The sequence below is a fragment of the Chaetodon auriga genome, chromosome 18, assembly GCF_051107435.1.
Source record: "Chaetodon auriga isolate fChaAug3 chromosome 18, fChaAug3.hap1, whole genome shotgun sequence".
NCBI lineage: Eukaryota > Metazoa > Chordata > Actinopteri > Chaetodontiformes > Chaetodontidae > Chaetodon > Chaetodon auriga.
The window spans coordinates 21,458,899-21,471,971 of record NC_135091.1 but is presented as its reverse complement, the minus strand read 5'-3'; the positions used below and the strand labels follow the sequence as shown (position 1 = coordinate 21,471,971).

Sequence of the window (13,073 nt, the reverse complement as noted above, 5' to 3'; positions counted from 1 at the left end):
TCTTACTTGTTTGAGACACTTGGTGTTGCCTATCAGGATGTGCTGACACACCAGTTTCTGGACCACAGGGTGGGAACTTCTGTCTAGCTGAGTCAGGAAGCTCAGGCAGAAACCCTGAAACCATGAACCAGGGAGATGGTCAACTTGGAATGCATGCAGGTGATGGGGATAGAAACAATGTTACAAGATAACAGCAAGTCAAAATAATTCAAACTCAAAAACACTGAAATTATCCAAACTTATTTTAGCACCCATCTATACTAACCCCTGAGGAAAAGGGCAACAAGAAACCAAAAATACTGGCATGTCTCAATATCACTCAAGGTAAATGAGAAGATGTTTTTCCCTTGGATTTCAGTGAACTGACCCTTTAAAGAGATCGTATATCTCTCAAGCCTCCTACCTCATAGAGTGAGCGCTGCACACTGATGCAGGGGTTTGCTGCCACGTACTTCAGAGCCCTGCACAGGGTGCGCAGACTGTAGTGAGGTCTGTGGCCCGTCCCATCCACCAGATGTGAGTTGGCCTCCTTTCGTACTGCAAGATAAAAACTGCACACAAACACAATTTACTGTTCAGGATTAAATCAGCATCCTGTTTGAGTCCACTGTGTGCTCTGAAAAATGCAACAAAGTAGACATGAAGAGTGAGGAAGGAGTGAGGGTTCTGTTTGAGAGCTGTTGTTTGAAGAGGATTGGAATGCGTTATTTTTTAAAACCATATCTTGGTGTTGCCAAAAACCTATGCCCTTGCCCTTAACCCTAACCCTAACCCAATGTATTACTAATGCACTAACCCCACTTAAAATCATGTTTAGTTTTCCTAAATAGAAAACCTATGACAGATAATGTAGCATTAACATCTTTATTAGTTTACTGCCATTTGATTTTCAATACAATGATTCCATTCTAGCACATTTCAAAACTATACAAGTGTATAAATAACTGGAATTACCACCGTGCGGTTGTATGCCTCCACCAACCGGTCCAGTTGAGGTCACAGAGACCTTGACCTTTGACTTTAGACCACCAAAATGTATTTATTCAAATTCAGTTCATCCTTGACTCCCAGTTAACATTTATGCCGAATTTGCTTAAATTCCCTCAAGGTGTTCCTGAGATATCACATTCATGAGAATGGGACAGAGGTCACTGTGACCTTTGACCACCAGAATCTAATCAGTTCATCATTGAGTCCAAGGAAACATTTGTGCCAAATGTGAAGAAACTCCCTCAAGGCTTTACTGAGATATTTTGCTCACAATGGATGGACAAGAGGAAAAGATAAAGCCTTTGGCCACACACAGAGGCTTACAAATGTAGATTAAGCTCTTTTTTACACTCAAAAAACATGCAGAAGACTTTTCTTTTCTCAGCCCTGAGCACTGTCTCTCAGGCTGCATGAAAAATAAGGTGGATTTTTAGTAAAACTGTCTGCAAAATGAAATTTTACCTGATTTTACCTGTTGCAACATTATGTAAAGGCTAACCTTATGATGCCACTGATGACACTCCTGTGTGGATTCAAGCCCTTGAGGTAGTCTGAAACCAGAATCCGCAGATCGCCCTCATTCTCCAGCTCCTCCACGTACAGTTCAGTAAACCTGGAGGACACGTGCGCGCGCGCACACACACACACACACACACACACACACACACACACAGTTTGTACATGAAACATGAACCATTTCTTTTGCACATCACTATTAGATTGACCGTGACAACAAGAACGACAGCAATTGCTGCTCAGAATGATATCCCCCGATAAGTACGTTCTACTATTTTTACTATTTTAGAGTTGAGTTTTGTCTGGGATGTTTCTAATGAAAGGAGAAATGTATCACGCTGTGCTGAGGTATTTCTTTCCCTCTTTAACATCATACGGTCTTCATGTGTCTTATTTCTAAGCAATAAAATTCTAGCTCAGTACATTAAGTCTATGACATAAAGACTCTCACCTGTTCCTGAGACCCAGAGGAAGGTTTCTCTTGCCCACATCAGTAGCTGGGTTCATGCAGGCAAAGAGCCTGAAGTCTGGGTGGCGTAACAGGGGCTCTATGATCAAAAAAACCAAAACAAAACACAACAATATTAGCAACAATGCCGAGGAATATAAAAAATTGTTCTAAATGACAAATGAAATGCATGTTATAAATGTAGTCATTCACAGCTGGATGGTGTGTGTCTGTAGTCCAACAAGACCAACAGAGCAGCAAGAAACGATCCAGCTGTCATATTTTACCTCCCACTTTAACTTTCAGTGAGTCAAGTTCTGTCATATGCACAACAATTACAGTGAAGAAGTAGCTGGCAGTGAAATTCTTGTTCTTGTTCGTTCATATTGTATCAATATTTCTTAATATTTTGGATTCAGGACTTCAAGTAGCTACACGTGATTTTTAATGTGTCGAACATGCATTTAATCAACATTTCATCTCATGTTTCATCTACGGGTTGTGAACATTATTTTGACTGCCACTGAAAAGTGTGTCGACCAATAAAAAGCACAGAGCTCAACTGAATCTACAAAAAATGGAATGAAAGTGTATTCAATACAGGATTCTGAAGGATTTGGATTTGATAAGCAGACAAAGCGCTGAGTTCAGATTCAGTAAAATGCTGTCAAAGCCCTATTGTAAGGGTGACAGCAGTCCTCACCAGTGTCTCCACGGTCCAGAAGCACCAGAGATCCAGCACTGCCCTCCAGAAGTCCACTCAAACACTCCAGGGTCTCTGCTGCTGCCAGGTTGATCTCATCCAGCAGGATCCACTGGCCCTTCTTTACTGCCTGAGCTAATGTTCCCTACAGAGGAACACACAGAGGTGACAGTTGTTCCACTCAGGATAGACTGCACAGAAATAAAACTCAGGTCACAAACTCGTCTTTGTGAATTGTTTTGTCTTTTGGCCATTATTTAACAGTAACAGTACAGAGAGTGAGTGGGGGCGGGTACGACAGGAAAAAGAACAGTGGGTGTTGAGGTTATGTGGTACGTGCCTTAACCATTAGACTACGAGGGCGCCCTTTAAAAAGATACTTTTAAAGGTCTTTACCTCCACAAAGGCGAAGACCATGGCGGTCTCACAGGCTCGGATCTGTTGCTGGGTCTGGCTCAGCTTGGCAGCCAACGCCTCCCACTGCTCCTGCAGCACAGCAGCTGCACAAACACACAAGACAGATTAGTCTTTCAATATGCTACAGTGGCCAGTATACTTACTGTTACACTGTTTACTCCTTCTAGTTCACTACCATTTGATTTCTCCTGCAGCTCCTTAGTGAGGGCAGACTTGCAGACGTGGTCCATGAGTTTGAGCAGATCCTGCCAGCGCTTTCCCCTGAAGCAGGTCTGCACGTGACCCAGGAACGTCAGGTTCTGCTTCCTCGAGTACGTCTGGGAGAACAGGTCCTCAAAGGCCTCCCGCAGGGGGAGCAAGATCTGCTTGTGGTCAACGGGCTTGTACCTGCATTAGACAGATGCATTATATCAAAGCGACTGGCGTTTGGATACAGGACATGTGACCTGTTTCTTCTAAACACACCGTTGTGTACATTTGCTCTTTCTCACCTAAAAAAATGTGTGTTACTGGACCCTAGCGTGAATTTTAATGAGCAGAGTAATGTTAAACCGAGGAGTGGGAGGAGACATAAGAAAAGGTTTACTGCAAACAAGATCTTAGATGCTCTTTGCTGCAAATTTTCGTAGTGTGAAGAAAGGTGCTGATCCTTGTGTAGTAGATGCAGTACATGCAGAGTTGCATGTTGTTCCTGTCTGTCATTGGTTGCTTAGCTCATCACTGGCAGAGGAAAATGACTCACCCATGCCCAGAGACTGAAAGGATATAATGGTTGGAACATTTGCTGCTGCTGCTTTCCCTAAGCCCCTTCATCGTTTGGCAGTCTGCTCATTTTTTGAAGAGTTTGATGGAATATGACGCTATGTTTGATAGATGTTGCCCTTTTGTAAGAGGGCTCCTCTGTCGCATCATAAATAGGTTTCATCCATCAAGGTAACAGATGGTATTTGATATTGTACAGGCGTTAAATTTCCAAGCGATGGAAAACATGTTCATTTTAATTCAATACAATCTGTGTGTCACTCACCCTCCAAGCAGGTCGGCAGTGTCACTCTGCTGGTTCATGTTCACAACTCGCAGCCTGTGTCCTGGATTGAACACACAACGGGGAATATTTGAATCAGGAGTGGTATGGACAGCAGAGGACGACCCGCTCTACCTGCTGAGCCGCAGCCTCGCTAGGTTCCTGAGCTCACCTGTGACTCTGGCCAAATGTTGTACAGTGGAGGTCTTTCCAGTTCCTGTCTCTCCCACCAGAAGAACAGGCTCCCCTTTGTTAACACACACTGCCAGCTGTTCCAGCAGCACAGCAGAGGGACGTGTGGCAGCAAATGTCTGGTTGTCCCTGTAAAAAATAAAACAAAACATTCAGTTTAAATCCTTGCAGGTAGATATTGTTGTCATAAGTCAAGCCCCCTCAACTGTAAAACACATTATTTTGTAATTTAAAGCAACACCGCTGTTTTTGCATGCTACTATAAAAAGTCACACTTTGTTTTTAGTCCAAACTTTGACACCCATTCACATTGACTTTGAAAGAATCAATGTGAATATTTGGGCATGTCCTGATGGCCAAGCCATTAGATGGGTTTGTTTACCATAATGCAGTTTGAAATCAATTCAATGTTTATTCAATTTACCAGCAGGGGGTCTATTTGGTTCTATCAGAAGGTGAATATTGGCACAACAACATTGTCCCACTTACACACTCAGCAGCACCGCTTCAGTCTGCTTTCGAGCCAGAGTCACTCTGCCCACAGAGGCCTCCAGCTCAGTCAGCACGATGCCAGGCTGATACATGTGGCAGAAGTGCTGGGCCTAGAAACAAACAGCAACCACGAAGCAAAATCACAGCAGCCTTTATGTCATGTAAAAGAGGGAGATTTTTTTTCCCATATTGATTAAAGCGATTCTCAAATTAGAACTGGTTCATATTGTCTTCATCATATTAATGTCAATGGGTCAAATCTGTTGGGGGGGGCTTTGTTTAAGGTCCCTCAAACACAGATGTTGGTCAGAGGCTTGTCAAATACCTTCTCTTTGGAGATGTTGAGCTTGCTTCCGATGATCTCGGCCATTCGCAGTCGACTCTCTGGACGAGACAGCATGGCTGTGAAGCAGTCGAGAGCCTGACACCATGAAAAGGCAGCAGTCAATAAAAATAGGACATGCTGAATCACCACAACTTACCTACAGTTTCATACACGGCTTGAATCAAAAATGCATTTTCACTGTCAAATTTAGGAGAGGGCATGAGCAATACTGTACTAAATACACTAAATGTGGGAAAACTATCCCTTGATTTGGTTAATTCTGAAGAAATCAAACCCACTAACCTCTTGGAAGACATGTTGTGCTGTGGCTGATGAAGCACTATCAAAGTTAACGTTGATCCGCTCACACCATTTCAGTAGGTCCCTGAGGAATCACAATGAAGATGCATCAAGAAAAGAAATGAAAATGAATGTAACTACATTATTTATTCCTTTCGGATGACAAAGAGATGTAATTCTTGAATAACAAGCTAGCTGCAGAGTGAGAGACACTCAACCACAGTCCCTGAATCAGCTTGTTTTTCCAGGTATAACATATTGTCTCAGGGGGATAAGAATGAAATCGGACATGATAGGAGATAACTGAATCAAAGTTCTACATAGGAAATGGACCAATCAGAAGAGTTGGATAAAATGAACACTTAATGATCCCAGAAGAGAAAGTTGTTATCATCACTAGCACTGGTACAGGCCTGTAATAGAATACAGTAACAGGTCAAACTGTAAGGAAACATAAAGAAGCATGAGTGTTGACCTAAAGTAAATGTATCTTCTTCAATAGCATGAACCCCAACGACCTAGACCAACGCACATGAGCATCACAGGCTGAGCTATAAAGTTAATTACATTGATCCATGAAAAGCATATGTACTATTGAAGCGCAGAGCATGGAAACTGCCAACACTTCCAACACATTGATTTATGGTTTAATCTTCACCAACACACTTTGTATGAACCCCACTGAAAGCACATGGAAAACTCAAAAAGCACCAGGGCAGATGAGCAAGGTCTCTGAGCCAGGACATGCATAAAAAGCTGTTACCTAATGAGAACGCCCCAGTGCGACCTGTAGAATATGTGATTCCAGCCCCTCGTCCAGAGGACAGTCCAATCAATAATCTATCGAACACAGCAGTAGCTAGTGGAAAGCTAATTAAAGTCATGGAGGCTGCCGCTGCAGACTAGCTGGTGGTTTTGATTGGGCGGAATCTGACGGATGTAAGGCCAAAGGGGGGTAAAGCTTTCTATGTTTGCCCCCACTGATGATGCCTGTCAGGATAAAGGGCAGCTGGCAGTTATGGTGCAGAGAGGCCAGACACTGTGTGACAAATGGTTGTTATATCAAGATCAGGTAAATGGCACATAGTCCAGTATGTCCTGTATACCTCAACAGTGTGGGAGGAATGAAATCACATGACCAGCATGAAGGAAAATGAGTCATTTAGTTAGTTAATCATTAGTGATTAAAATGAGTCAAATTCTTGTTGATTCTTGCCGCAGATCATATGGCTGAAGTGAAATACACACAATCCTGCCACTTTTTCCTGGTCACTAGTGATGCTATGAACTTAGATGATGACTTTTGTGGAACCAATTAATCAACTTTTGCAGTAATGCCACAACTAGAATAGAACATTTTGTTATTGATTGCAGCAAAGAGGTGTCTGAACTTTGACTGAATGGCTCCGGCTGGAGTCTTAAGGTGCGTTCACTAACCGTCGCTAGTTAACTAGCGACGGTTAGTGCTGTTCAGCCTGTGAAAACAGTTACATAATGTCTTTGTCAAGACTGACTTTACAGAAAGGGAAGGTCTAATAAAGACACTGCTGAACTGCATTATGGGAACTGAAGGATCCGGCGTTTTTGACGTTATCTCATACTAGAGACTAAAAGTCAGGATAGATCAGCCTCTGCTGCACCAACAGAAAGACACTTTTTCAGATAGTGACAGTACAGAGAGATAAGCAGAGGCATGCACTCTTCATGCTGTCACTGGCATATTGGCATGCAAACTGTAGACTGCATCAGTGCATTTGCTGGCTCAAATGTTCGACTGATATTGACAAAATACTACATTAAAATTTGGCCAAGCATGTTGTTCCCGGCAACAACGATGGAGGTTCCTCCCCAACTGCAACTACAGGAACATAGTCACTTCTCCTACAGTGTAATAGGTTGAGTGTTTACTTTAAGAAAGTAAAAAACTTGTTAAAATGTTATTAGTTTGTGAATGATCATGATCTATATGAGGTTTCAGTGTGGCTTTTCATTTGTAACTGCAAATCTAAGTGTTAAACAGCGTAGTTTGCTGGCCACATCAGATATATGTGTTCAGCAAAGAACAGCAGGATGTGATGCGCTCAGTGGAATGTCTTACCTGAAATCACTACCTCAGCATACAACATCACGTTCTTTAATGAAAAGACCAGAAACAGTAGAGTAAAGGGAGCCCAGAGAGAGCAGTGAGCTGGGCCTCACCTCAGTGACAGGGCTCTCCCCTCCAGCGGTGTGCTTTTGTCCTCAGACTTGTGCTGTTGGCTGCCATCAGGGGACTGGACGCTGCTTGTGTCCAGGTCAGAGTGTCTCTCCCCAGTGAGCTGGCAGTAGATATCCAGGAGACGCTCTGACACCACCGTTAGCCGAGGATACCTGCTGATGAGCACCTACACACACAGGCAGAGGGTAAAATAAAATACATGAGGGTATTCTGGAAGAACACTCTAAGCTCTATGCACTAATAACAATAACATCAGGATAAGCTGTCCTGCCTTAACACGTTCAACAAAACCAACAGAGGGGTGAGAGGTGGTCTGTCAGTGGAAGTGACATCACCTGTGAGGGAGAAGAGTAGGCGTGTGCCGCTTTAAAGCCAACAACACTCACCTTCTTCAGCTCCTCTCGGGTCATGTTGCCCATTTGCAGCTTGGTCCAGTACTTGTCCAGCAGCGCTGCGTGAGAGTTCTGTGGTTTGTACCAACTGCCACCGCTGTAGTACATCCTGCAATACACAAGCACGCTCACGTTCGACAACTGTTGTACCTCGCCAACGTACAGTCCGACAGTCATGCCCACTTCCTGCAGTGATTGGCCGGGTACGTGGAGGTGTCCCTGTAGACTGGGATTCAACTTTTTTCTCAAGTTTTCTCTTTTCATTGATCACAGAACTGCTTCTGTGACTGTCTGTGTGTACAGCTGAGTGCGTGCTGCTGTCCCTAAATATATGATTCACTGGACCTCATGCAAAGGCGATTTCTTATCCTAAACCTCTCATAGCATTCCAAGTATTTGTAATACAACCTCAATTGTTTGAAGCTTACTGAGACCTTAACAATGCAAGAGAATCAGAGGGGCTGAATATAAGCTGGCTGGTATCTATGAGTGGGATGTGCACGTAGGCTGAATGTCAAGAGCATGACTCATTCATATAAGATCTTGACATGTTCAGACTGTGAGGGGACATATCCTAATAGTGATAGATAAGACAACCGTTTCCAAAAAAGTTGGGATGCTGTGTAAAATGAGGCAGGATGTGATGATTTGCAAAACATGGAAACCCCATATTTTATTGAGAATAGCACAACATATCAAATGTTGAAACAGGAATTTCACTGTTTTTTGAAAATTATATCCTCATTTAGAATTTGATGCCAGCAACAAGTTTCCAAAAAGCTGGGACAGGGTCATGTTTACCACTCTGCTGCATCACCTCTTCTTTTAACATCACTATTTGCCAGCGCAGTCTGTCACAGAGTGGTGAACTCCTCCCCATCTTTACTTCAAACAGACTCAGCCTCTCTGGGATGCTCGTTTTAAACCCAGTCATGTTACCAACCTGCTGCCAGTTACCCTCATTACCTGTGAGATGTTCCACCAGGTGTTTTCTTTTAGCATTTCACAACTTTTTCAGTCTTTTGTTGCCACTGTCCAGAACTTTTTGAATCATGTTGCTGGCATCAAATTCTAAATGAGGATATAATTTTCAAAAAACAATGAAATATAGTACTTTCAACATTTGATATGTTGTCTTTGTGCTATTTTCAATGAAATATGGCGTTTCAGTGTTTTGCAAATCCTCACACTCTGTTTCTATTTGCATTTTACACAGCGCCTCCTACTTTTTTGGAAATGGGGTTGTGAAACTGGGACAGCCAAGCTGCTGCTGCAGGAGTACATTTAGAATGAAATGATATTTTTACCTTCTTGTTGCAAAAAACTGAAATCCAGGAGCAACATCGATGCAATCCTCCCGTCCTGGAATCATCAGCTTTTTATTCTCCATCAAAGGCAGGAGCACAGATATCTAAGAAAGACCATTTCAGTCCAGTTGTGGTTAGTGGACATGACATATTCATAACTAACAGGTTGAACATTAAAAGGGTTTAGAAGTAAAAATATTCTGTTTATTAAGGATCTATTCAGAAACTCTAAGTTAAAGGTTAAAGTATACTGTGTGTGAACTGAAAATAGTCATGCCTTATTCTACACTGTTCTCAACAAGTTTTCCTCACCACATCCAGAGGTGCGTGGTCAATGTCTTCCAAGAGGATCCACTGGCCCTTGGATACAGCTTGTGTCAGTGTTCCTGGCTGCCACACAAACTTCCCCGGTATGTCAGTACAACGGTACATCCCTAACAACATCTGTCAAACAAACAAAACATATTCACTAATTTTCCGTCATCCATCTAAGCTCCACTGATGTTAAAGGGATACTCCAGTGATTTAGTACTGCACTTCCATAACAGAGGGGGACTCAGAGACACAGTATTCAAAAAAGAATGGTTCAAATTGAAGCAGTAGAAGCTTGAATATCCTGACTTTTAGGTCGGGCCAAGTTTCAAAAACACTAGATGCTCCAAGGATGTGACTCCATGGTGCCTTTAATTAGACTGCCTCTACCTCCTAAATGTCCACATCTGCAGTTTGTAATGCAGGCTTTCGGTTAAAAATGCAAAGACTACAGACCAAGCAGACGTTGATATGATGATAGTGACGCCATCAGTGTTATTCTTTCAGTCTTCAGAAAGCTCTGTCAGAGCCATTATGTGTGGACTTATGTGACTGTGTTCATCGGCTGAGTGACTCCTCTTGATGAGTAAACTGAATTTTATGTGTACAATTAGTGGAGTGGCCCTTTAAGTTTAGACTGATTCCATGCCCTCTCACCTTACTGTCAGTTTGATCCCCAAGCTGGACTTTGAGGATCTCTGTAGCTTTTGTATGTCCTGTGACAGCAGCCATAAACTCTACCAGGGCAGTTTTACCACATCCAATAGGACCCTCAAGCAGCGCAGGCTTCTGGGAGGCCACAGCCAGTGCCAGCCTTCTCAGATTACGGCAAGTTGAGTCCACCAGGACCAGATCTTTTTGGTTCATCTGCAAATAGAGACCAGCATTAGGACCAGAAAGGTCATACGCAGAGACTATTTTATGTGGCAAACCAAAGAGTGCATGCCTGTTCAGCCTGTCTTGGAATGATCCTGGGTAGGACAACACCACAGACTGCCACAACATTCTGGGACAGGTCCTCTGATACCACTTGGCCCCTGGTAAACTTATGAGCTTTCTCCTGGCGCCACATCACAGAGCCCTGATTGGTTAACACTAGGGCTTTCTCTACCTCCAGCTGCTGAGTTTCTTCCAAAGCTCTAAAAAAGGAATGAAAACAAAGACATGCCTTTTGGTTCTCCACCAATTTCAAGGTGACCAAAATGTTGAAATTGTACACTGAGAACTATTTTTTCTTCTAGTTTATGAGCATTTCATCAATTTATTCATTTCACAAACAGAAGTATTGCACAGAATATGTGAACAATCACATGTATTTTGAAACATACTGAAAATGTGCTGTTTCCATTGGAGACAGGTTTCCAGAATAGCATTGACAGTAAAGGTTGTCCATAGCACTCGGTGCTAGATATGATTATAGATACAGAAAGGAAAAACAGAAGGTACGTACTTGATTTTCATGTGCAGGATCTCATCACTTGTGAGAACCTTTCTCAGGAAGATGGTTTTCTGATTATCAGTCATATGAGACACCAGTGCTAAACACTGAGCAGTGTACCTGTTAGAGACAGTGGTGTGTTTAATCTGAATTTGCAGTAAATGGGATGAAACACACAAACAGAGCCACACACACCTCTTTAAATTTTGAAATAAACTGAACTGCTTTGCTTTAAACATTAGTGAAACGATCTACGGCCACAAAAGTATCAAAGATACTCGTTTTGGATTTCGACCAATGGGACCAGCTGTGGTTAAGGATTTGTTTCCCTGTACTGTTCATGAAGCCTCTTTGGGTTTCAAGAGGAAGGTACTTACCCTCGAACCATGACATCGCTGGTGAGCAGCTGTGATACGCAGGGACTCCAGTCCCAGAGAATTCGAAACTTGGCACAATCACTGTGGAGGAAACGGAGGGTGGCACCCATAAGGTCACGCAGCTTCATCCTCCTGGGGCCATACTGAACCGCTGATGACTCTTCACTGCTGAAGAAGAGCCTCTGAAACACTGGGGGGGCATCGTTGAAGTACCTCGCAGCAAACCTTATGGACAGACATAGAAAAGTAGCCATGGTGGAATGTAGCCTGCATCATGTCTGTCTGAGTTCAGTATTTTCATAGCTTACTCAGAACTAGCAGTCAAGATGTTTCTGCTTCTTTTTCACTGATCTAGATCGTCTAAATCTATTTTTTTGTTCTTTTTACTCATAACTCAGAAGACTGCAGCTTCATACACATTAGGTGACTACTGATTTGTCCCCTTTTTGGCCAATTTCAAAGTACGGGGGCTGCGGTCAAGGCTGGATTAGCAACTGGATCAAAGTGGGCAACTGCAACCAGACCTCAGACCCTCAAGGGTCCCAAGAGCCCCATGTTCACTGTGTTTGTACCATAAAATCACGACATCAACTGAACAGACAAGAGTCCTGCATTATCAGTTAAAGGAGCAGTTCAACATTTTTAAAAAACAGACTTGCACTGATGAGAAGGTGGATATCAGTCTCTGTGTCTGTGTGTTCAGTACAGAGTGGGACTCAGGACATTAGATGTTAGCCTAGGTTAACATAAAGACTGGAAGCAGACGGAAACAGCGAGCCTGGCTCTGTCCAAAGTTCAAGCTGGTAGGTGTCCACCAACAACTCCAGAGATCATGTTGCATCTCATTTAGTTAATTCCCACACAAAGAGGAATGTAAAAACAACAAATTGAACTTTAATTTAAACAATTTGAACTTGATGAAGTAGAAATCTTTCCAACAAACAACCCCCTTAAAACAAAGAATTGTCATTTTTACATTTCTGTGCTATGCTAGTCCAACCATGACTCCATCTCTGTATTTACACAAAAAAATGAAATTATATCCAATCTTCTCATTTCACTCTGGGACTTAAATTAAATAAATGTATTTTAGAAATGTTGAACTACACTTTTAACCTTGATGTTCTGCACAAACACCTAGTTGTAATGCCTTCATTATTTGAAATTTATTTGAAACACCTGATTTTTACTCAAGGGCCCCCAGTCAACCTAATCCAGCCATGTGTCCTGATGCAGTACTTCAGGGCAGCCCCAGCAGCTTTACAGGCTGGGATGAAGAGGAGACATTTTCCTTGCTGTCTGTGAAAAGAATAGAGTACACTTACGCCTGTGCATCAGGACTGATACCGAGGAGTTTGCTGAGGGCCACGCACAGGCGCTCGTGGAGGTCATGGTTGATCCTGCCACCAGCTTTGACCCTCTCTGCATTCCGCTCCAAAAGGTCCAAAACCAGTGGTCGTAGATGTCGAGCAATCAGCAAAGTATAGTCCTTCTCCAACAGCAGCTGAGTCAAACACTCCAGAATACACTGCCTGTCGTGCTGGCTCCATATCTGAGGAGAGATCATATGGCAGAAAGTTCCCAATTGATATATTGATTGGTTGACATAAAAGCCACACATA

At 42.8% G+C, this 13,073-nt stretch overlaps 1 protein-coding gene across 1 annotated transcript in view; it reads right to left on the bottom strand.

Moving 5' to 3' along the window:
- The window catches only part of mdn1 (midasin AAA ATPase 1), a 56,751-nt gene that overhangs the window by 43,147 nt on the left and 531 nt on the right, over positions 1 to 13,073 (bottom strand). Inside the window, exons 2-22 of the mRNA XM_076756094.1 lie at positions 12,777 to 13,003; positions 11,452 to 11,676; positions 11,087 to 11,194; positions 10,583 to 10,775; positions 10,294 to 10,503; positions 9,637 to 9,768; positions 9,325 to 9,428; positions 8,012 to 8,126; positions 7,607 to 7,791; positions 5,411 to 5,492; positions 5,108 to 5,203; positions 4,780 to 4,892; positions 4,271 to 4,419; positions 4,102 to 4,162; positions 3,250 to 3,461; positions 3,054 to 3,157; positions 2,658 to 2,802; positions 1,958 to 2,054; positions 1,490 to 1,603; positions 404 to 551; positions 7 to 114 (exon numbers count right to left, since the gene is read on the bottom strand). Coding sequence (XP_076612209.1) covers positions 7 to 114; positions 404 to 551; positions 1,490 to 1,603; positions 1,958 to 2,054; positions 2,658 to 2,802; positions 3,054 to 3,157; positions 3,250 to 3,461; positions 4,102 to 4,162; positions 4,271 to 4,419; positions 4,780 to 4,892; positions 5,108 to 5,203; positions 5,411 to 5,492; positions 7,607 to 7,791; positions 8,012 to 8,126; positions 9,325 to 9,428; positions 9,637 to 9,768; positions 10,294 to 10,503; positions 10,583 to 10,775; positions 11,087 to 11,194; positions 11,452 to 11,676; positions 12,777 to 13,003 — 2,928 coding nt within the window. The remainder of the gene's footprint in view (positions 1 to 6; positions 115 to 403; positions 552 to 1,489; positions 1,604 to 1,957; positions 2,055 to 2,657; positions 2,803 to 3,053; positions 3,158 to 3,249; positions 3,462 to 4,101; positions 4,163 to 4,270; positions 4,420 to 4,779; positions 4,893 to 5,107; positions 5,204 to 5,410; positions 5,493 to 7,606; positions 7,792 to 8,011; positions 8,127 to 9,324; positions 9,429 to 9,636; positions 9,769 to 10,293; positions 10,504 to 10,582; positions 10,776 to 11,086; positions 11,195 to 11,451; positions 11,677 to 12,776; positions 13,004 to 13,073) is intronic.